The following is a 25,221-nucleotide window of genomic DNA, read 5'->3' on the forward strand; positions in this document are numbered from 1 at the left end:
AAGATGCAAGAAACAAAAATTGGAAGTACTCTCTAAATTGAGAAAAAATTATGTCTTTAATCAGAAAAGAATAATGGGTAATAAAATCTTCATAAAATTGTTAACTTTACTGGCTTTGCACAATCCTTTATACAAATCCACTTAATTTTAGCATTTGTCTTGTGTAAAATATTGCTAAGGTCATTTCTTTGAAATAACATGTTGTTTAATGAATGTTCTAATATCTTGTTAAAACCCATATTGGTTATCTTGTTTAAACTCTAAAGAAAACATGCGTTTTTTTCATTATTTTTTACAGAACATAACGGAACAAGCATGGTCACAATCGGCTGTGAAAAGGAAGCAAGAAACAAAAATTGGAAGTACACTCTCAATAAAGTAAGAATCATGTCTTTAATCAGAATTGATTAATGCATAATAAAATGCTAATTTCGTTACCTTTACTGGCTTTGCACACAAACTTATATATAATATTTGACATTGAGTACAAGATTGCTAATAAACATAAGTTTACACAGGCAATAAGTTGATGATTACTTCATTGGCTTTGCACAATCCTTAATATAAATGCAATTTTAACCCTATTTCATTTTCAATATTTTACATAGCGAAAACATATTTTTAGTGTTTGTCATGTGTACAATAGTGCATATAAATATAAATTTACACCTGCAATAAGTTGATGATAGTTCTTCTAAAGATCTACATTCAATCTACTATGAGATATAACATTGATACACATTTGAACCAGTAAGAACCTTTGCTGACATCACATATGAAATAATATAAATACAACTTTAAATTAGAACAATTCTCTCTTCAAATGAGATCATGTACATGTATAGTAATTGAAAATAAATAATTTAACAGTTTTTTATATGTAAATATAAATATAACATAACATAAGCAAAAAATCTTAAGCTGACCATAAATTTCGGAAATGGAAAAGTTTAAAATCAATGCGAGAGTGTATAAAATTCTATGGAAAAGGTCAAACAAAGAATGTTTAAGGTTTTATGCCAAAGAATATTGCAATTTTGTTCTGGTATTTCTTGTTGAATGCGGAAAATGTAGTCCTCGTTCTATTACATTAACTTTGCCAGTTTCAAGGTGTGTTGTTAAAATATAAAGTTTATAAATCCTCAATTAAACAGTGAAAAAATGTACTACCCTTAACACAAATAATGTTGGTTGGGTTGCTGTCATAAACAAAGGTTTCATATTTACACACCATAAAAAATTGAGATTACAGCTAATTGCACAATATAATAATGTTCATTGCACTTTTATAACATGTATAATGTGGATGGAGAATTTGAGGTGAATAATAATTATAAACCTTAAACAGTGGGACAATTATTATTCTAATGCTGTGAAAAATAGAAAAAAAAATCAATCACAGGGCTGAGCCTTTAAATTTTCAAATGTCAAGATCAGGCCTCACGTTTATTGCACTTTTATAATGTGGATTTGGAATTTGAAAAAAATTAATTATAAATCTTATACAGTGAACAATTGTTATTCTAATGCTGTGAAAAACACTAAAGAAATCAATCATGGGGCGGAGTCATCAAATGAGAATTTGATTGTTGGTTGCTTAACGTCCAGTGGCAAATATTTCATGCATATTCAGGACGACAAAAATGAGAATTTGACAAATGTTCAAATATCAAGATCAGGCCTCATAGTCCTAGCACTTTATGGTGTGATTATACTTTAAGGTTTAAAAAGCATCAAATCAAAATACTAGATTTAGTGTTTCTAGCACAATTTTTGTACTCTGAGTATGGAGAAAAGTGTTATGAACCAAAACCCTGAGATTTAAACATTTACAAGAAAACAGTGAATAAATACTTTTACCCATGCTATTTTAAAGCCATGAAGAGCAAAAATAAACTGACTGATTTATGATCAGTTTATAACATAGTCATGATAGTAGAATAAATCTTCCTAATATAAACCTTTTCCTTAATCTTTTAGCTGTATTTTACAAATTCACACTTTTTCGTTGGTTTACCTAGCCAATACAAGGAAGATACCTTTCATTTCTGTTTGTCATGTCATCATCATAGTGCTGATGGACAAAATGGATTGAATTTCCCAAAAGCTTATGAGAAAATAAATTTTCCTTCTTTAATTAATTCCATTTTTTTTTTATAGAACCTAGGAAAAGCTCACGAGAAATTTTTTTTATTAATTAATTTAATTATTTTTTTATAGAACCTAGGAAAAGCTTAATATTCTTTTATTGATTTTTTTTTTTTACAGAATAGAGGTTACAATGTTTTGTAACTCACAGCAGTCAGTTAGAGGCCACAGACAAGGGGGGAAAGACTTCATAAAGATTCATACATCTTATTCTTTACATAGTATGGACTAAAACAATACTTTTGCAATAAACGATTTATGAAAATTTAATTCTAATCACATTTTATCAAAAAATAAAAGAGATTAAAATATATTCTTTACAATAAATTGAATTATAAAGTACATGAAATGATATGCAGAAAAAAAAGATCGACAAAAAAAAGAAAACAAAATACCTATCTAACCTGGCTTAACGTCATAATTGAGATTCTGCTTAAAAAACTTTCAAGGGAGGTAATCACCCCAGTGGTCATACCTACGTCCTTAGAAAATAAAATATATTTGTAAAATGAAGACAATAAAAATAAAATGTAAATGCATTTTGAATTTTTTTGTTGAAAATTTGCAAAAATAAATATCACAATAAAATAACTAGAATTTCTAAACAGGTTTAATTAAATGAAATTCATTTTCAAATATTTGGCTGTGAAAAATGTGCTGCTCCCTTTTGAAAGAAAAACTCAATGCCAATGTTTCTGTAGCCAAGAACCATATATATAAGATTTTTTTTTGTTTTTTGTATTGGCTTCTGAGGTTAAAGATTTATCTGTTTGGCAAAAAAAAAAGTGGTTCCATTTAAATTCACAAAAAAATGTAAACACATCAATAATAGCAATTCAGAAATTTTGGCATGGTTTGTCGGCTGTAAAGAAGAAAGACAGCTTTGTAAATCTGAAATTCCAATTAAATATTTCTCAATTCTCTTAAATACAGCAAATTATAGTCTGTAAACTGATTAACTGTCAAAATTATAAATGAAGGCAAAAATTTCTGAAATTAACATTATTCAATCATATCATTCATACATGACTACCATAAAAACAATGCCAATTTTTTGTCACCAACTGATTCATAAATAAGGATCACATTCATTGACAATACTGAATTTACATTCTAAAACTATATGACCAAAAACACATAAGTGACTAGCTGCTGTCATATTCATCGAAGTTCTCTCCCCTGACTATTTCTGATTGATGATAACGCCCTCTACTGGCAAAATCTTCATTATCTTCTGTAAGTTGGGATGCCAGCGTTTGGACTGCGGGAGTTGTTGGGGCAACAATAATTTCCTCTGGATGCTTACCTCCCCTGAAAATTTAAGAATAAAATGGTTTAGTTTCAAAACTACAATAAAATATTTACAAAAGACTAATGATCTTTTTTTTTATGATTTCTTGAAGAATGTAAAGCATAAATAAATTGGACATCTAATGATCAGAACATTCTACATATGTTTAATTTTACACACAAATTTGAACAAAATATGCTGTTCTTTGTGAGCCAAGACTCTTTGTTGAAGACCTTACTTGGACTTATAATGGTTTACTTTTACAAACTGTGACTTGAAAGAAGAGTTTCATCGTTGGCACTTTTACCACATTTACTCATATCCAAATATGAAGGTCAAATTATGTCTCTTCAATGATAAACACCAAGACCAGTGTCTACATAATTAAGCCCCAAATTGCTGCTGTTTATGGATGTTTGTAAATAGAATGCATCAAAATTTTCAAAGTTTAACATAAACAAATAAGTAGCTTTAGAAGTACAGCAAACTGGATTGTTTACATTTATTTGTGTCCTGGCATTTAAAAATTTTAAAAGTAATATAACTCATGAACAGTAAAAGTGACAATCTTCAAAATTGAGCTTGACCCACCATTTTGTTATCAATAACAAGATACTAAAATTTGAAAAGCTTTGATTGAAAAGTCCATGACTAAATGCACAGACAATGTTTAGCTGAATCCCTCCTGGATGCTAACCTGTCGTACATACCCAAATCAATAACCAAATTTTTCCTTTGGAAATATATAACAAGAATGTGTCCTAAGTACGCGGATGCACCATCAGCACTATCATTTTCTATGTTCAGTTGACGGTGAAAATGGGGGAAAATCTCTAATTTGGCATTAAAATTAGAAAGATCATATTTCAAGTTGATTGAACTTCAACATCTAAAACTACTGTGACCAAAACTTTAACCTGAAGCGCGACAAACAACAAGGGGACTCGCAGACCAGAAAACATAATGCCCATAAACGGGGCATAAAAAAACGACAAGAATTGGCTTATCAACTACCTGCAGCATCTTTGGAATCCTTCTTTTATCCAATCATACATGTTAAATTCTGCTATACCTGAAATAATCAAATAATCATTGTTGGATATGCACCAAAAGAAAATCCTTCAAAAGATCTATTTAAACCTTATCGTTAGCCCATCCTAGCATTCTCTTTTTCAGAAATATCAAAACTTGTGAATTTTTCACCATGTTTTAAAACTGTTTGTTGAAAAATTTAACCATTTCTACATTTAAAACAAAATAAAACTAACAAAACATACAGAAGAAATATTTCAAGAAGGCAAAATGTGCTTTGCAATTAGTAATTGAAAACTTTTGAATGTTAAAAGGATACTTATTCAGAAATTATTGCAGTGTTCATGTTTCTTGGTGGTGAGTATAGCAATAACAAGATCTTGCATTCTGATAACCAAAGTATAGACCTGTATGCGATTTTTCTTCAAAATAGCAAAAATAGTTTTCATTTTTGTCCACTCTTAAAATATCACATGAAATGCATGCAAATATTTCTGAATTAACAATACCCTTTTTGTCTCTTAAGTGCCAGTCTTTGTAAGAATCAGGCAATTTAGGTAAAAATTAAAACATGATCAGAAAAAACCCACCGAGCTAATCATGCTGTTTAATACTAACCATCATCCTGAGTTAAAAAGTATTAGTCTTTCGTTTGTGTGTGTCTGGTAATATCAAATAACTTGGTTAAAAAATTGGTTAGAATGATAGCAAATTACAGAGTTATCTCCCCTTATTCATTAATTTCTAGTGCATTTCAACCAAATTATATCTTCTTTTACCAGAACAGAAAATAGAAATGAATGTTATTTTTGTGCTTAACTACATTTTATGAACTGAAATCAATGTCAAACTGGGTGGGTTTTTTTGGTCATGTTTTCACCACTGCCTGATTCTTAGGAAGACTGGCACTTAATTAATATAATATAAAGACATGTTCACATATTGCATCTTGAATTTTTTTTCAGGAAAAAATATCACACACGTTACTGTTGTACATTGTTTTATGTTGAATTTGAGCTAAACAATAATATTTTACCTGGAAAATAACCTGGGCTAGCCTGCCCAATGTAAATATAAATGATGAAAGCTACAGATAGCTCAACGAAGGCATATATCCAATTAATGGAGAACATGATGATAATACAGACTATAACCTGAAAGTACAAATGACATGTATTAGAAATCAACTTTTACATTGTTTGTCCAATTTGAGTACAATTTCACTCCTAAAAGTTTTTTTTTTAGTGCTAAATTTTTTTTTTAATGGTTCTGGTTTACTGCTAAGTGGGTATTAAAAGACTGATACCCATGAGGAGGGGCGGCAGGACCTTTTTACAAGACGTCAGGATTGGGTGTTTTTAAGCTCAGGATTTCAGGATTGCTTATTACCATGATTACAGGATTCAGGAATTTTTTCTTCGAATTTCTGAATGTCGGATTTCATGTTTTTAAGCCCAGGATTTTAGTATAAGGACCCCTCCAACAATCCCCCCCCCCCCCCATTCTGATGAGGGTTTTGAATGGTTGATATTTTTATGTTTACTGTGACAATATTTCCTTGATTTTTTCCGTTTTTTGCTTGTTGAATTATGTAATCATCATTTACGTCGCTTAAATTTTTTTGTCTTTCCATTCTCTAGATAACACCCATCATTTTTTCCTGTTACCAGGGTTTTGAATCAAGGTTTCCTGTTTTATCTCAATGTGCACAATAGTCATGTATTTTAAACAGTAACAATTATTGTAGTAAAATGAAGAGGTACTGTAACAAATATTGTTAATTCAAAAATTAATGCTGGAGTTTTTTTTAGCCGCCTAAATAGTAAATAGATATAGGAAGATGTGGTGTGAGTGCCAATGAGACAACTCTCCATCCAAATAACAATTTAAAAAAAAAAAAAAAAAATACCTGGTATGTAGGATCTTATTATTGCTAGTGCACAAATTTTGTTCAGAAAATTTATCTGAAATTCATGAAATTATGAGGGTATGTTTATATTAATAATTTAATATGAAATATATACTGTCACACTTGGTATAGGTACTTTCTGAAGAACATGGTGGATTGAACCTGGTTTTAAAGCTAACATTTCCAAATAAAATAGCTAGATAAACCTCCAATTTCATTAAGGTGGTACCCAACACTTTCATTAAAATTAATTTGGCTCGTTTTATTTTCATCAAATTTTGTCAAAGTATGTACTTTGACCCTTTAGGGCTATTCCAGTAAAATTTACCTAGGAGGGGCGGAACGCCGACGATATTTTTTTCCATAGGTGGGGGGTTATCAACATAATTGTATTCTGGAGGGTGGTGGTCCCGATTTAAATTCATTTCTGTTGGTGGGGGGTTTCTGAATGATAGGTTAAACATATTGTTCCCCCTGTTATGAAGGAAGATTCTCCTGAAAAGGTCATCCGACTGCAAATAAAGTTGGCAGACCACTAATTTTAAGCGTCCGTTTGTGTTCTTGTCAAACCAGTGATCGGGAAGGACGTGCCCCCTGCGCCTATAGCGCATATTGACAAGAAATGGCGCATACAGTGACAAATGTAAGCGCCCACGTGGCGCACGATACTTTTCACTTCGTTTCGAAACGTTTAGATATCGTCAAATGAATTTCCGATCGTGTTCCATGCCGCCATGTGTGTGTACACAACTGTGTAATGTTCCTCCAATAATAGGAGCACCTATATATTTTTGGGACGTCTCGGATGTTTACCTATGATAATAGAACCATGCGATTTCACGTCTCGGGTGTTTTCCTATTGTAATAACAAAACCATGCGGTCTAACTGATAACCCGAAAAACGTAATTAACCATCATTCATGATATATATTTTTTTTATAAACAACTTTAAATTTGTTAAATTTGGCTAGTACAGACGAGATTTAGCCCTTATAATAATCTCATTTAGTTTAGCTTGCTATTATTTCGATTGAAGAACCCCAAAGACTTTTTAGGAATATAGTTTTTGTCTCCATAAAAGACGCTTAACTGTCCTTGTCATTTTTTGGTCTTTGGCTCATTTTGACATTTTGTAAACATGACTTCTTCAGCGATTTGTTGTTTTGTTCTATGAATTAATGGTACTCTATACTGTTATTCTTGTCACCGTGATGAAGATATAATGATACAAGAAGTGCAGAGGAATTGCCTGAAATGTCCTCTGATACGGAACGTCTGGAATAAGTATGGTATCGACGAAGACCCAAATTTAATGTAAAAAAAAACCAACATGAACATGAACAAGGCAACAGTACCAGTTTAAACATTGTAAATAAAGGTTAACTTAAATATTGTTGCGGTTGGAAGAAGTTATTGTATATTCATTGAAATTGAAATGGCAGAATTTGCTGTACTTAAATCTCTTTCCTTGCAAAGAATATGTCCTTAATAAGGTGGACTGGCCAATTCTTTGCAATTTTTGTCCCAAATAATATTTTATTGCATACAGTTTATAACAACTTCAAGTACCCTCTCCCTTGTATACCGTCTCCCCACAAAAAAATATGTGTGGGTGTCATCCAAACTATGCGGTCCATAAAAAAATATTTATATTTGGCCAAGGACGTATAACTAACATACGTCCTTGATTTGGCACAGACAATTAGATTTTTATTGCGCATGTTGCATGGGTGGTATTGAAGGAAAAAAATGGCCTAATTTTTGCGGAAAAATATGGCCTTGTTACACAGGAGAGTATATCATCTTCCTCAACATTTGCCTATTGAAAAAAAAAATGTATATAAGAAATACAAAAAATAAAAAAAAGAATTACATTGTGCCTACCAAAAATATTTTATGGCTCAAACTAAACTCTGAAACATCAAATGGTTGGTGCCAACCAGTTTCCCCACCTGAAGAATATGTCGTACCTGAAAATGTTATTGACAGTTTTAAAAATAAAATGGGCCATAATTAAAATCGCACCCCCCTTTTTCGGTCACTGTGAGCTATTGCCGTCATGTTGCATCTGTCGTCTGCTGCTCCATAACATTGTTACATGTTTCATTTTATATTTTAATAGCAACATAGCAAGTATAAAAAAGAAGATGTGGTATGATTGCCATTGAGACCAGAGGCGGATTTAGGGGGGGCCAGGCCCCCCCCCCTTTTTGGATGCACTGAAATAGATAAACCAACAAATTTTACATTTATTTGACAGGATGCAACATTTTTGTATACTTTAAAAAACTAGGTAACTTTTATTTTTTTTCTCTAGGTAGGGGGTCTTGGAAGAAAATACATGTTCTAGGTGGGGGTGTATTTTTTTAATCTTTTCCATAGGTGGGGGGTCAAAAAATAAGTGGCGTTCCACCCCCCCTGGATAATTTTTACTGGAATAGCCCTTAACAAAAATATAAAAATTTCAAAAATTTTGAACCAACCGTTTTGTCAGAAAAAATACACTGGTTATAGCAGTTTGACAAACACCAATTTTGATCATTGAGGAGCTTAATATTCCTTTTACAACACAACGTAATTAAAACGTTTAGATGACTCTACAGAGTTATCTCCCTGTTGTGTTAGGTATCACCTTAAGAGCTATAACAAAGACAACTTACACCAAATAATGACAACCACCTATTGCACAAAACAGAATACCAGGAACTTGGTAACTTAGTGATCTCATCACTTAGAGATTTCTTTGGTTCACCTGTTATAAAATAATAATGTAAAGTTAACTTCTTATATTTTGCAAGAAATCATATGCAAATGAACCATCATAAAAGAATTAGATGGACTTATGAAAAATAACATCTAACATTATAATTAGCAATTATGAAAACTAAGTGATAATTTATCTCCAGCATGTTTGATGATGTTGTCCTTCATCATATCTTAATACTACAAAACATGATTTTTTGGAAGGTTTATCCTTTCATGTATATAAAATATTTTCAGGTGGAATCCCTTATTTTCAGATGGTTCCATGTTCTGACTGGTTGTTGAGTGTGCAATTCATTTATTATTGTTAAGTAATATGAACTTATTCTGATTATGCGGTATTGGCTTTGCTCATTATTGAAGGCAGTATAATAACCTGCAATTGTTAATTTCTGTGTAATTAATTTGGTATCTTGTGGAGAGTTGTATCATTGGCAATCATACCACATATTCTTCTTCAAAATTCGTCCAATGGTAAAGCAGTTTGTTGTTGGTTATGTCTCTTATTTGTTTTTTATTTATTGTTTTTCACAAATTTCATGTCAAGAGTATTTTAAACCAGACTGTATGGGTTTCTGCCAGTGTTCCAAGCCATAGTTGCCTATGATAGCTTTTATTCACATCATATAAACTCTGGTGGATAGTAGTGTTATTGGCAATCATACCCAGGGATGGGGTAATTGAAAATGTAATGGTAATTAAGTGTAATGCATTACAATTTTCCATGTAATTGAATGTAATGTGTAATTGAGCATTTTTTGAATTACATGTAATGGTAATTTAATTAATTACATTGAAAAAGGCATGTAATGCTCAATTACTTTTGAATTACATTTGAATTACATGTACTTCTATGGTGTTGTAAAATGTGTTCTATAATATAAATTGTACAATTATATTTATTTTTCAAATATTGATATCGCATACTTTTTTTTTAATATATAAAGTCTGTAATTTATGAAGTTTTCATATTATTTATTTGACCTACAGATTTTTTTTCAATAGTCTTATAGCATGTATAATTTAAAAAAATGTGAGGATCATATATTAAGGTTTCAGTTTTTAAGAAAGAGACCTTTTAAGTAAATAGATTGATAAGTAATTAACCACCTTTAAACACAAACAAAAAAATGTGTCACTGTGAAAAATCTTTCTTAGACAGTTCATTTAGAATTTAAAATCACTGCACACAAAATAATTTTGTTAAACTAGTATACACAAAAGGATTATAGAAATAAAAATTAACAGCTGTAAAAACAAACAGCAATTAATCAGATTAAAATGTCCAGGGGCAATGCCACTATTACATGTATTTTATCTAATTAGCAAAATATTGCTAATATTTAGACAATATACATTGTTTGTACTAAAAATTATTTTCAATATTGTGACAAGCACACTTATTAATATTTTTAAAGTAAAAAAAAATATTTTTATTTTATTTCTAATTTCTTTCTTTATATTATGTTTACTTTAAATGACTTCATTTCTGAGATTTCAAAATACCCCTTGATGTATTGACAAGTTAATAGAACCAATTCCCTCTCCTATCAATATGATGATCTTTTGATCATAGAACTTCTATGTTCTGATCAAGCAACATCTGCCACATTAACTAGAAAGACTATTTAAAATTGCTACAAATGGTTCAGACCAGAGAGATTAGGACTAAATGACATAACATTAAAATAACTAATGATTATCAAATGCAACGCTTAAACTATGCTTACACGAATATTTTACACATGCATTATATATACATGTATGATATATATATTGTTAAAAAATATCATGATGAAATGTAATGTGTAATTTAATTAATTACTTTAGTAATGTAATTGTAATTTAATTAATTACATTTCCAAAACTGTGTAATGTGTAATTAGTGTAATTGATCATTTTTGCAATGCAATGTGTAATTTAATTAATTACATTCCAATGTAATTGACCCCAAGTCTGATCATACCACATCTCCTTCTGCAAGGTAAAAAAAAAAATAAAACGGACCATAACATACCAGTGCCATCTTTATCTACAAGTAGAGATGAGGTATCAGTATGTTCAGAGAAGGCATCCAATGATTTGTCTCTCTTCGTAGCATCAAAGTCAGCGTCTGGTGTGGAGTCACCACTCAGAGTCTTATAGCTACTCTCTCGTATATGATGGTGCTGCCCTCTTTGGGTCATTCTCTCGGGGAAAAGTTTATCCAAGTCTGTTTTCACTTTCTCAAATGAATCTTTTGGTCTAACATCAAGAGAGGAGCCCGTTGTGCCATACCCAACAGTTCCATTTGTAATTTCTCCCTTCGAGTCCCTCTTTGGAGGTCCATATCTCAAGTCTCGTTCTTGGCGACGATCGTAAGTCATGGCAAGAGCAAAGTAACAGTAGTCTACAGCTGCATATGTGATCATAAAAGCCGTTGTGACAATTGGCGCTAATGTGTTAACGTCTCCAACAAAAACAAATAACAGAACAATAAGAATTATAACTATTAATGCGTAGATGGGAACCTTGTTTGGGCCTCTCTGGAAAAAAAAAAAAAAGGGAATAATGTTATTCATACATATTTAAAACAATAAATATAAATTGACAAGAAATTAACATGGAAATCTATTTCACTGAAAAAAAGTTTTTTTAAGATGTTACTTTTTATTTAAGATAAAGTGTGAATAAGGGTAATGATATATTTAGCAGGCTTGTTTTTCATTTCAATAAGTTCACTAATTCAACATCTAAAATTGAGAATGACGGTTCAAATTTCTGACAAAGTACTTTAAAATTTACATGATTTAGTCCATTCTGTTTTCCATCGAAAATTCACGGAAATTCACTGATCTTGTAGTTCATTTGTTAGGCTGCCAACTTGTATTGGTCATTCAAATATATGGTGGTCCATTTATTCTAATTGAAAGATTCCCCCCTTTTATTTCTATGATTAATTAAATATTTGATAACTACATCATCATACTTAATCAGATTTTTTTTCTGATGAAGAGATACAAATTTGGTATAGAAGAGACTACACATCAACTTATATTTTGTCGACTTACCCCTTGCCCTAGAATTCTGATAAGTGGTATAACATTCTCGTTGGCTATGGACTGCAAGATTCTAGGTGGGCCATATAAACTACCCATACAGTTAGATATTGATGATATATATAATCCTGCTAACCATAAAACACCAACTACAGATACCTAAATATAAAAAAACATTATAAAACATTAACAGATACCTAAATATACAAAACATTATAAAACACCAACTACAGATACCTAAATATAAAAAAAAACATTATAAAACATTAACAGATACCTAAATATACAAAACATTATAAAACACCAACTACAGATACCTATATATACAAAACATTATAAAACATTTACAGATACCTAAATATACAAAACATTATAAAACATTTACAGATACCTAAATATAAAAAAACATTATAAAACATTAACAGATACCTAAATATACAAAACATTATAAAACATTTACAGATATCTAAATATACAAAACATTATAAAACATTTACAGATACCTAAATATACAAAACATTATAAAACACCAACTACAGATACCTAAATATAAAAAAAACATTATAAAAACATTTACAGATACCTAAAATACAAAACATAATTGCTGTCAACTACCCATACAGTCTTGAAAAATGTGTTTACTTGCTATTACCATGAACTTACTTTTTTTTATAGAATTATTTGCATCAATTTCTTTCTTTCAACATGTTCAACATTTCAACCAATGCAGTCTACACCAAAAACTTTTTCAACTACTAGTCCGGAGACCAATATTCAGACATTTTTCTTATTGGTCCAAACAAAGTTTTTGCAAAACTTACTAGTCCTAATTAAATTTTACTAGTCTGGGGCATCGGACTAGTGGCTAACCGTGCAGACTGCCAATGAATGTACATGTTTTATTTTGAATCTTGGACAATGGTCAATACATGTGGTTCCAAATTGTGGAATAGAATGCTATATTTTTACATTGAAAACGTTAAGGCAGGGATCTCCATGGCCTGTTTAACGATGGAGCCCCGCCATCGTTCAAATGTCTTGCGCCATCGTCAAATGACTCGCGCCATCGTTAAATTGTCTTGCGCCATCGTTAAATTGTCTTCCGCCATCGTTCAAAACTTCATCGTTTTTTGTAGCCCGACGCCATTTTTTTATCAATTATAATCAAATGCATGTAATTGCATAACCCTTAGGCTTTTTATGTTATAATCCAATACAGTTCTAACGCCTGAGGGATATCTGGATTAAGATCGCTAATTACTTGTACCTGAGCTTGTACAGGTAGATCAACAAACCAGACAGGAGAATACTATCTGAGGATAGACGATCCATTGTCGAAGTAATCAACTAAGTTTCAGCAAATGATTATGATCATTTAGATTAAATAAATAAATTAATAAATTAATCCAGTTACAAAGAAAACAGTTTAACAAGTCGAACACGTGCTTTATTTTGACTTACGCAATCAGCATCCCCCTTTTTTAAGAAGTACAAAATAAGACGCAAAACAGTAAATATTATTACATCGCAAATAACTCGAGTACTGCTGTAACGATAATTTAGAATTACTTTAACAGTTTAAAAGTAAAAACTTAAATATTTCCTGTAAAGAAATATCGTATCTAAATTCCGAATTCATTTCGTATATTACAATCAAATTGATACATCCGCGTTTCCGGTTTCTATTCAGACTCGAAAGATGCATGTTGCACAGCATCAATTTTTCCAGATAAAGTCATTAAAAACTTTTTCATTTGTCAACGTTTGCTTTACAAATCTCTTTAACCTTTTACATAACCCGTACGAATTGTTTTGTTGTTGCTGCAAATCAGCCATACCGGTAATGGGCTCTGAATTTGACAATGTCCACGAAAAATAAGCTCCACATCAGATGATTTTTAACCCCCATAACAATTACCAAAAATAAAAGAAATCTGCTTGGGGACCTTCATGACAGCTTTTGGTTATTCTCGACTAAGGGGGGACCATGAAGACTTGGCATTTGAATGGTTAAAAACGGCAATAAATGAAAATATTGATACTTCTAATTCTATAATGAAAATTCAAATAAATATAATTTAAATAAGCAATGAATTAGCATGTTCACCATCTTTGTATGGAGGGATAAAATACTTCCGATCGCGCTACACTGTACAGCGTAGACAAGGTTTGTAATGGTGAAAGTTCCTCCATGGTTCAATTTTCATCCATGGAGATCCCTGTAAGGAATCCTTGGTAATTTAAAATCCAGACATACTTCCCTGCTTTCTTTCATGAATCTCTTAGCTCTTTTCCTGTTTTCAGCCTTATAACATGAATAAGCTGTCATTAAATTTATGCAAGAAATACTGTATTACAGAATCTACAGTGATCACATTATTATTTAATTTAGTATATCAAATGTTGTTCAAAAATTGTTTTAAATTTAAAGGCATTACAGCTGTTTTCTTAATGCATGTTGTTGGAAGGTTTGATAGTCTTGCTTGCTTTATTTGTATAAATGTTTGCTCAAGCATCAAATAGCATTATACAAGCTGAAGTCACACCTATCTATTGATTGCAATTGTAAAACAAATTACAATACTTGAGCAATCGGATATACAAACTAGAGGCTCTCAAGAGCCTGTGTCGCTCACCTGTTAATGTGTTTACTGATGTCGGCCATCTTCGTTGGTAGGCGGGGTCATTAGACACTTTTTTTAAAAATAGATACCCTAGTATTATGATTGTGGCCAAGTTTGGTTAAATTTGGCCAAGTCGTTTTAGAAAAGATTTTTATACAAGTTACAAAAATGACGAAAAGTTGTTCAATATTGACTATAAAGGGCAATAACTCCTTAAGGGGTCCTCTAACAATTTTGATCATGCTGACTTATTTGTAGATCTTACTTTGCTGAACATTATTGCTGTTTACAGTTTATCTCTATCTATAATAGTATTCAAGATAATAACCAAAAACTGCAAAATTTCCTTAAAATCACCAATTTTAGGGCAGCAACCCAACAACAGGTTGTCCGATTCAACTCAAAATTTGTGAGGGGATATATCTTATTCTGATGGACATTTAAATCTTGAAAGATTTGCCCTTAATGTCTTAGTTTCAAAGATATAAAGCAAAAACTGCATTTTACCACTATGTTCTAATTTTAGCCATGTCGGCCATTTTGTTTGGCAGGCTGGGTCAATGGACACATTTTTTAAACTATAAACCACAATGATAATTGTGGCCAAGTTTGGTTAAATTTGGCAAAGTAGTTTTGGAGAAGAAGATTTTTAGAAAAGTTACAAAAAATGACGAAAAGTTGTTAAAAATTGACTATAAAGGGCAATAACTCCTTAAGGGGTCAACTGACAATTTTGGTCATGTTGACTTATTTGTAGGTCTTACTTTGCTGAACATTATTGCTGTTTACAGTTTATCTCTATCTATAATAGTATTCAAGATAATAACCAAAGACTGCAAAATTTCCTTAAAATAACCATTTCACAGGCAGCAACCCAACAACAGGTTGTCCTATTCGTCTGAAAATTTCAAGGCAGATAGATCTTGACCTGATCAACCATTTTACCCTATGTCAGATTTGCTCTAAATGCTTTGGTTTTTGAGTTATTAGCCCAAAACTGCATTTTACCCCTATGTTCTATTTTTAGCCATGGCGGCCATCTTGGTTGGTTTGACGGGTCACGCCACACATTTTTTAAACTAGATACCCCAAGGATGATTGTGGCCAAGTTTGGTAGAATTTGGCCCAGTAGTTTCAGAGGAGAAGATTTTTGTAAAAGTTTACGGACGACGGACGACGGACGACAGACGACGGACGACGGACGACGGACGCCAAGTGATGAGAAAAGCTCACTTGACCTTTCAGGTCAGGTGAGCTAAAAAAGCAAGCAAGCCATCAAAACCTACATGCATTAGGAAAATAGCTGTAACCAGTTTAATAATAAATTGAATATTTGACAATCTAGCTTACCTTTTGTGATATCATATAGTCAGCTTGGAGGTAGGGACGAAGGCATGTAGCTCCTAACACAACAGTAAAACATATATACAGCAAAGTTCTGAAAAATAAATTCAATGAGATGATAGAAATGTCAATCTTCAAGAAACCAACACATGTTATGGAATGAAAATTGATAAATCATGAATAATCTAAAATAATAACTACCATCCCATCCCCTGCACCAGCCCCTCTCGAAAAATGTCCACTGATGGAAAATCTAGCAATTGTATCAATTTAATCGAGAAATATATATTTTATCACTGAACTAGTATATATTTGTTTAGGGGCCAGCTGAAGGACACCTCTGGGTGCGGGAATATCTCGCTACATTGAAGACCTGTTGGTGACCTTCTGCTGTTGCTTTTTCTATGGTCGGGTTTTGTCTCTTTGACACATTCCCCGTTTCCATTCTCAATTTTACTAAATAATGGGAAAAAAATAATCAACACAAAAGCTTCGATCCATGCACATTATCATGAGGCTACATTACAAACAAATGTCTGTTTCCCCTCAACCAGGTTTACCTTTGTAAACAGACCAGGAAGGCAGGGATAATTTTTTTTTAACTGGATATCATACATAATGTAGCATGGTCACATGAATGGTTTGACTTGTCCAGTCAGGCCACTTAAATGTATCAGTATTTTGTGCTCAAATTGAGTGTGTATTTTGTGCTCAAATTGAGTATATTTTGTGCTCAAACTGAGTGTATATTTTGTGCTCAAATTGAGTGTATATTTTTAAACTATCAATCCTTTTGCTTTTGGGTATAAAAATAATTTCAATTTTTTTTTGTTGAAAATAATTATTTGACCCAGGGGCTTATTTTTGACCCAGGTGGGGGAGGGGAAACAAACATATTTTCAATTTTGGCCTGATTATTACATATCAACTTACGAAGATCCTAAAGCTGCCAAAGTGCCATTTGGTATATTAGATAAAGGGTCGTGGAGATCACCACTCATATTAATCCCTGCCAGAATCCCCGTCACAGTAGAGAAAAATAGTCCAAAAATTGTAAAGAAACTCTGACCCTCAACATAATGTGGTCCTGAGTTGTTATGGAGATTATAACTTTCGTATCCTGTGAAACCAGACTCTGAAATCAAAAGAAAAAAAAACATACAAATCATACAGATTTTCACATTTAAAAATATCCTTTTCTGAATTGTCAATAAATGTATACTTTGTTCAATTGAAGATAGCAACAATTTGTCATTTGACACGCTAATTAGAATCTACTTAAAATAAATATGTATAAAAAAGCTGCTACGCTGAGTGCAGATGGATACGATGGTAGAGGTCCAACCCTGAAAAGTTAGGGCATCAAACCCCAAAATGAATCCAAGCCTTCTACTTGCGGTATTGAACCTTGTGGTACAATTTTAGAATGGTCAACAAAAAACTTATCATGCTTATACACAAGTTATTCATGCTATAGTCCTGAAACCATAAACTTAAACTAAAGCTATTTGGTTGGAAACCAAATGTGTCTTTGGACGACGACGTCATCATTGCATTATAAGAACCCTAAACAAATAATTATGGTCATATAAAAAGATGACATTTAACATGTGGCTGCTCAAGTTTACTGTGAATCCTGTCAATAATCTAAACATAGATTACCTGGCTCTGTATGTACAAATGATCCCACCAGAAAATCCATCACAGACAAAAACATAACAATAAGTAGTATTAACTGGAATCTCACGACCCATTTCACGCCCGCTACATTAATACCTACAAACAAAATAGAATTACAATATATATCATTAAAACGATGCCATCATATGGCTAAACTTAACATTTTAACATAAAATTCATTTACAACAAATCAATTATAATACAAATGTATTACTTCTAAGACTAGAAATCTGAATTGATATTTAGGATTCAAAATGAAAATTCATAGAGCGTGTAATAATTTCATAATGGCATATTGTATTTTTCTATTTATTACATTTTGTGTGTTTCGGACCACACTTTAAAAATATTTTGGTTTGCCCAGACTCTACCTAAAGGTTCAGACAGTAGGAAGGTAGGCATTTCTTCCTTTTTTGTTGACAAAGAGAATTGAAGTGTCAAATAAATTGAGTCTATCTGATGAATAAAACCTTTTTTCATATCAGGACAATAGAAGATTTTTATAAGGCAGCTATTTTCTGGGTAGGTAGAGTTAGGTCATACAAACATAATTTTGTAGCCTTTAATAGTTGACTATGTGGTCAGGGCTTTCCATTGAAGCCGGTAGCCGGCGGAAATCCGCCGCTTACGGTGGCTTCAAGTGCCGGCTACTTCACTGCCAAAAATATAAATTCAAAAAGAAAAAAATATCTTTTTCAAATGTTTACAGGCATCCGAGAGACGTAAATTGGCGCAAAGTCGCAGTCACGATAAACAAGGATGAAAAGTCAATGTTTACCTTCGGCTAAATATAGTTCACATGAATTCAGGTCACTGATTGGTTGTCTATTTAAAGTCAGAATGCATCGTTTCTTTTCAAAGATAACAAGAAAGACGTTCCGGTAGTCATTGAACGATAACAATAGAGACGTTCCGATGGTCATTAACTCGTTGGCTTTTTTTGGCTTTTAAAACATGAAGACAATCAGATGGATGACAATCTTATGTTATGGAATAATATTAGTCAAATTAAAGAAAGTGTAGTAGATCATATTGTTCAGAATCTGGAAAACAGTATCTTTTGAAGTTCATTTTTCAAAGCCCACGTGGTGTTCAGAGAATCAAGGTCAAAAACGAAAGTAGAATATTGTCGACTCGACCTCAAATAAATAACATTTCCAAATGATTTATGTATCCGACTTATTGAACAGTTTACAAAAAAAAGAGAAAATCAGAGGATATATCAATTTTCTGTCAATGCTTGAGAAATAATTGTATGATTTAAATACGTGTAACAGTCTTTAGAGAGAAAAGGGGGGTCATTTGTTTACAAATGCATGTAGTTATGCAAAATAAATCGATCAAGATTTCTAACAAACCGGATGATTATTTAAATAAAACTCCTTTAAAAGTAAATGAATTTTAAGCATAAGGTAATGAAAATAAAAAACTGACATAAAAAAAATGAAATTTCTTTGAGTTTTTTTTTTTTCTTTCTTTAATTTCATAAATAAAAAATGGTCATTTGAAAGATTAAATTAGGTGCCAGGAGATTGCGAGAATGCAGGATTTTAATCTATTAATGCCAGAGCTTCTGGGGGCCTTGAGCGGCCCCCAGACCCCCTGCTGTAAGACACCAAGCTTACAGCTTGGTGGGCGTCCAGCTTCGCCGAACGCATGTTATAGCCGCCTATAATTTTAATTCAGCCTTCTACTTCCATTTCAATGGAAAGCCCTGTGTGGTATGGGCTTTGCTCATTGTTAAAGGCCGTAAGGTGACCTATAGTTGTTTATTGTTGTGTCATTTGGTCTCTTGTTGAAAGTTGTCTCATTTGCAATCATACCACATCTTCTTTTTTATATAATGTTTTTCATGGCCTGAGATTGTTGTTTTAGGTATAGAACAGAACAAAATGGTTCCTATGCATAGCTGCATCTTTGTCAATAACAGGAATATTTTGGTAGTTTTAGTATCAAATGAAATCTTGGGGACTTTTAGAACCCTTTTTGAAAGTTTTATTTGAATAATAAAGAACTATATTCAATTTTTATAAAAGGGCTCATTTGGCCAGTTGTTCAGATCAGACGTTCCTGTTTTTGTACTATCAAACTTCCAGGAACCAGTACTCTCTAATATGCAATTAAAGGTATGTTGATTTTTTTCAGCATAAGTCAAGATAAGGTACAGTTTTGACATGAAATAACTGCCACTTTAATTGAACTTAGATAAAGTAGCCATTAATGCTTGAAATTGCAGAATTTAACATAGAAAGCAATTGGGCTGTTAATTAATGGTTTTATACCTTTACAGTGTTTTTCCAGGCTGAACAAATATAATTTTGTTCATGGCCTGAGCCTGTTGCTTTATAGTTTTTTTCCAGGTTAAACAAACATAATTTACCTAAGAGAAGTATGACTAGACCAGTTGCTACACCTTTAGCTATCCATGGATTATCTAATCCGGTTAACCCCAGGATAGATTCACCAAACCCCATCACCGACAATGAACATCCTACAGCCTACAAAACAAGAAATTAAATATCAAACTTATATTGCTGTACATGTTGTATGTGTATATCTTTTAGTCATAGTCTTGATCATAGAGTGGTACCTTGGCATAAAAAATATTTTTCAACAGAGATTCACACACAAACATCACTAAAATAAGTGATTTTCTAAGTTTTAAAAGTGGTACTTACATAAGTGATTTTTTTATTGTACTCAAAGGGAGGTAAATCTTGTTAATTTTCAGAATGGTACTTATTTTATTGATTACATAAATGATAAAATCACTTGTTTAAGTAAGTCCCCTGACTGATGAAACGTTATATAAATAATAAATGGGGAATGGTGATGCCCCTGATTACATATCATATAAAGTTATAAAGGGACATAACTGTGTAAGTGACACTACCAAAATTACTACTTTCTTCTAGTTTTATTGTGATGAGTATTGCCTATAGGTTTCATTACATATGGTAAAGGCAAACTCAAGGTAGAGGAAGATTTTTTTCACTAGTAATGGGGCATATCTCTATAACTGTTAAAGTGACGCCATCAAAATTTAAACTTGATCAGTCTTTTGTGGTAATTAGCACAGTATACACACAACCAAGTCCTATGGTCATGGCTTGTAAAATTTCTTCTCTACAAGCCAACAGAAACCAACCAAAACTTTAAAAAATTAAGCTTCAGGCTTGTGGACTTCAAAGATTATCGTGAAGGCTGCAAGTATTGTGTATAAGTTTCATGACATTTGATTTGGGCAAACTAAAGTTAAGAATGGAATCCAACTTTGAGTGTTACAGACAGACAGCGGTAAAACATAATGCCCTCTCCAATAGAATGGGGCGTAAAAAGACATTTACCTGAGCAAAGCAATAGATGATTCCTAGACTGCCACCAATACGTCCTCCCATCACGTGAGATAACAGGAAGTAAACACCTCCTTTACCCATCTTACATCTCTCACACACTCCGATTCCACTCACGGCTACGATGAACACAATGAAAACAGCACAAAAGATAATGAAGATGGTCATCCATATTCCTGCATTACCCTGGAATAGAAAAAACATCAAATTAAGACCTTCTTTTAATTATTAAGTCCAGATCCTCCTATCCTATCCCATACCAAAAATTGGTCCTTTTTACAGGACCCATTACTTTCTGAGTGGGGGAAATGTTTCTGAACTTACCAAATTTAAAGCAAAATGGAACCCCAGTTTCTTCAGGATAGTTGAACAAAAAATTATAGACTGAAATGAGCGTTGAATCTCAGGTCTCATATGTATCCTTACATGCCTTATAATACAGGAGTAGACCAAATATATATCAAAAGCAGGCATTTTAAGAATCAGCTAAATTCAAGCTGAAATTGACATCTGAAATTTTTTTAAAGATATTTTTTCCATCCCTAGACTCTGCTATGCATACTGAATCTGATGTACAACACAATACTGTAAATTCAGAAGTTATTGGGTGCATTTACTATTGCGATTTTGTCATTTTAGACTTAAATGCGATTTTAATTTATACAATTTTGAGAAAAATCCTGTTTATAAAAATAAAATATTTCTAAATGCAAGTTTAAATTATTGCCTGGAGCTAAAGAATCTTCACAAGAAAAACCACCAAAGCAGAACAAACGAACTCATTCAGATGTAGCAGATGAAAGTTTGGAATGTACTGATAGTATGACTAGTATTCAAACTACTCTTAGTGAAATCAAAAAGGCCCTTCAGGTAACAGTTACTAAAGATGATTTAAGTAGTGCAATTAATTGTTTGGTTCAACAAAAAGACTTAAAAGATATTGTTACCAACATTGTTAAACAGTTATTATTAACTTTTGAAAAGAATTTGTCAGAGAAAATTGAAGCAAAAGTAAGGGAGACAACTGGAAAGTTACAAGATCAGATGGATTCTCTGATGATAGACAATGAAAACCTGAGAGAACGTGTGAGGGCAAAAGATAAATCTATAGAGAAATTAGAGGAACAAGTAAGTGATAACAACAATAGAGCAATTGATGCCATAAAGCTTGGAAACTATAATGAACAGTATAGTAGAAAGCATAACATCAGAATGCTTAACTACCCGGAAAGGCCCCATGAGGTATTGAGAGATGAGTTTGTCAATATGGTAAACAAAGAGTTGAAGGTAGATATTAAACCTGATGATATACAGGCAATACACAGAATTCCAGGGAAAGAGGGACACATAAAACCTATCATTGTTAAAGTGCGCAATACTGAACTGAAAATTAAAATTATGAGACAGAAGAGAGGACTAAAAAATGACATCAAGTTCCATGATGATATTACACAGCGTAACCTAGGACTTATGACAAGATTAAAAAATGGTGAACATTTTGAAAACGTCTGGTTTTATAATTGCAATGTCTATGCCAAGCAACAGGATGGAAGTAGAATTAGATTTGACTTATTTGACAATATTGAACAAAAACTGAAAAACAAAAACAAAAAAGGTCATTAGACATTCATTTCTTTATTTGATACATTGCTTAATATTTCATCACTGTAAAAAATTTGAAAGATAGTAATACAATTAAAAAAATCTGGGCTGTGCATTATTATCAATCTATTTACTTATAATGACTCTCTCTGAATTTGATTTAAATAATTTTAATTCATATTAGATTCAAAGTACTTTTTTTTTATATAATTCTATTTATTTTGTTTGTGTGAACCCTCCTTAATTTGAAGATAAATGTATATTTATTAAAGGGAGATAACTCAAAATATTTTACAAATCAAAGGGAGATAACAAAAATCTTTTATTCCTTTTACTTGTCATGAATATCTCAACTAAATATACTAATTAATGCATTGTCTTTAGAATACAATTATCTTTATATCGTAAATAATTAAAATGCCATACTGTAAATGAAATTTTGTTGTACAAAAATGACTTTACAGGTACCTATGCCAAAGTGTCATCTTATTGTTGAATGTGTGTAGGATTGTATAAACTATGATTGTGTATTTGTTTTTAAGTTACAATGTATCTGCTCAATTTTGAAATGTTGTTTTGTTTTATATGATAATGGATAATATTGTAACAGTGTTGTCTATGAATGTAAGGGGTCTTTTTTCTAATTCAAAAAAGAGAACAGATGTTTTTGATTGGGCGAAGGGCAAAAATGCTTCAGTAATTTGCTTTCAAGAAACTCATAGTAATAAAGATATTGAAAAAAAATGGGAAGAGGAATGGGGGAATAAATGTTTTTTCAGTCATCATAGTAACAAAAGTGCAGGTGTCAGTATTATGTTTAAAATAGGTCTTGATTTTGAAGTGCATAATTCTATTATTGATATAGATGGTCGTTATATTATTTTAGATTTATCCTTGTCAAGTCAACGCATTACTTTTGTTTGTTTGTATGGATTTAATACTGATGAACCTTCATTTTTTAATGACATATATAAGAAAATGGCAACATTTTCAAATACTAGCTTTTTATTATGTGGGGACTGGAATGTTGTACAAGATACAAACATAGACACTTACAATATTATTCATAAAAGAAACCCAAACTCACGAAAAAAGATTGAAGAAATAGTAGAAAGTCTTGAGTTATTAGATCCTTGGCGAACTTGTTATCCAAACGATAGAAAATATACATGGCGTCAATGCTCACCCATAAAACAAAGTCGGCTTGATTTTTTTCTAGTCACAGAGGATCTGTTTTCACTCATGAAAAATGCTAGCATTATTCCTGGGTATAAGACAGATCATTCTGCTATTACTTTCACCTTTTCTGCCAGTTTAGCAAAGCGGGGAAAGGGATATTGGAAATTTAACTCCCAACTGTTACGAGATTTAGACTATATCAAAAAAGTTAAAACATGTATAAATGAGAGTATTTTAGAATATTATGAATCAGGCAACATAGATGATCCTCTAAATGTTAAACTCTCATGCAATGATCAAGTATTTTTTGAGTTGATAAAAATGAAAATTAGATCTTTGACTATTGGTTACAGTATTCAAAAAGCGAGAGAGGAAAAAGCTGCAACACTTTTACTTGAAAATCACATTCAAAATTTGGAAAATTGTATGAACATGTCTCCTGATGGTCAAATTCATGCAGCTTTAAACCAGAAAAAGTTAGAATTAGAAAATATTAGAGAAAACCAGGTGCTCCGCAGGGCGCAGCTTTATACGACCGCAGAGGTCGAACCCTGAACAGTTGGGGCAAGTATGGACAAAACATTCAAGCATGATACAGCTCTGAATTTGGATTGTGATCAAATTTTTGACATTACATGGTTTTTTTTTACACAAAACAAATGCCAAGATTTTACAAATCAATTAAAGATTTCTTCTTCAAACTTTTTAAATCTAAAATTAAATAGTTGACACAGCATAGGTTTCTGACACAGAATGAATGTGGTCTAATGAACTTAAAAGGTTTTTTTTGCCTTTGAGCAAATCACTATGCTGTTGAATATTAATCCTCTCAAAAAAATGTTTGAAGAAATTTTCTTTTTATTTATGAAATCTGAAATGAGAAAAATTTAACCCCCCCCCCCCCCTTTTTTTCACATCCCCGTTTCCCTTTTTCAAAACTGATATCAATTCAAATTTCTAATGGAGTTTGCAACAATAACTACTCATTTAAATACATCATAAAATATTAAGATGTAAAAAAACTGCTTGTTATCACTGAATGGTAAAGATTATTTAAATTTATCAGTTGGTAGTAAAAAGTGTATATACATTGTATATTGTATATAACAAAGATTTAAGTTGATTCTGGACAAAGAAAGATAACTCCAATTAAAAAAAATTCTTGCTATTGCACAAATAGGATATTTCTTGCTTACTATTCTGGACAAAGAAAGATAACTCTAATTAAAAAAAATTTTGCTATTTCACAATATTGTGC

The 25,221-nt window shown here is 31.8% G+C and overlaps 1 protein-coding gene across 11 annotated transcripts in view; it reads right to left on the minus strand.

Moving 5' to 3' along the window:
• Positions 1-1,974: 1,974 nt before the first annotated feature.
• LOC139499578 (solute carrier family 12 member 8-like) overlaps positions 1,975-25,221 on the minus strand; it is a 44,340-nt gene continuing 21,093 nt past the window's right edge. For 6 of the 11 annotated variants that reach the window (XM_071288314.1, XM_071288320.1, XM_071288316.1 and 3 more), the window contains exons 4-14: positions 21,177-21,368; positions 20,210-20,327; positions 17,812-17,925; positions 17,083-17,284; positions 16,156-16,243; positions 12,194-12,340; positions 11,161-11,668; positions 9,041-9,132; positions 5,508-5,625; positions 4,454-4,511; positions 2,052-3,459 (exon numbers count right to left, since the gene is read on the minus strand). In XM_071288314.1, coding sequence (XP_071144415.1) covers positions 3,294-3,459; positions 4,454-4,511; positions 5,508-5,625; positions 9,041-9,132; positions 11,161-11,668; positions 12,194-12,340; positions 16,156-16,243; positions 17,083-17,284; positions 17,812-17,925; positions 20,210-20,327; positions 21,177-21,368 — 1,803 coding nt within the window. In that variant the 3' untranslated portion in view covers positions 2,052-3,293. Of the gene's footprint in view, positions 3,460-4,453; positions 4,512-5,507; positions 5,626-9,040; positions 9,133-11,160; positions 11,669-12,193; positions 12,341-16,155; positions 16,244-17,082; positions 17,285-17,811; positions 17,926-20,209; positions 20,328-21,176; positions 21,910-25,221 lie in introns of all 11 variants that reach the window. The other 5 variants (XM_071288315.1, XM_071288311.1, XM_071288313.1 and 2 more) reach the window with 2 other exon arrangements.

Source organism: Mytilus edulis, chromosome 12 (assembly GCF_963676685.1).
Source record: "Mytilus edulis chromosome 12, xbMytEdul2.2, whole genome shotgun sequence".
Taxonomy (NCBI): Eukaryota; Metazoa; Mollusca; class Bivalvia; order Mytilida; family Mytilidae; genus Mytilus; species Mytilus edulis.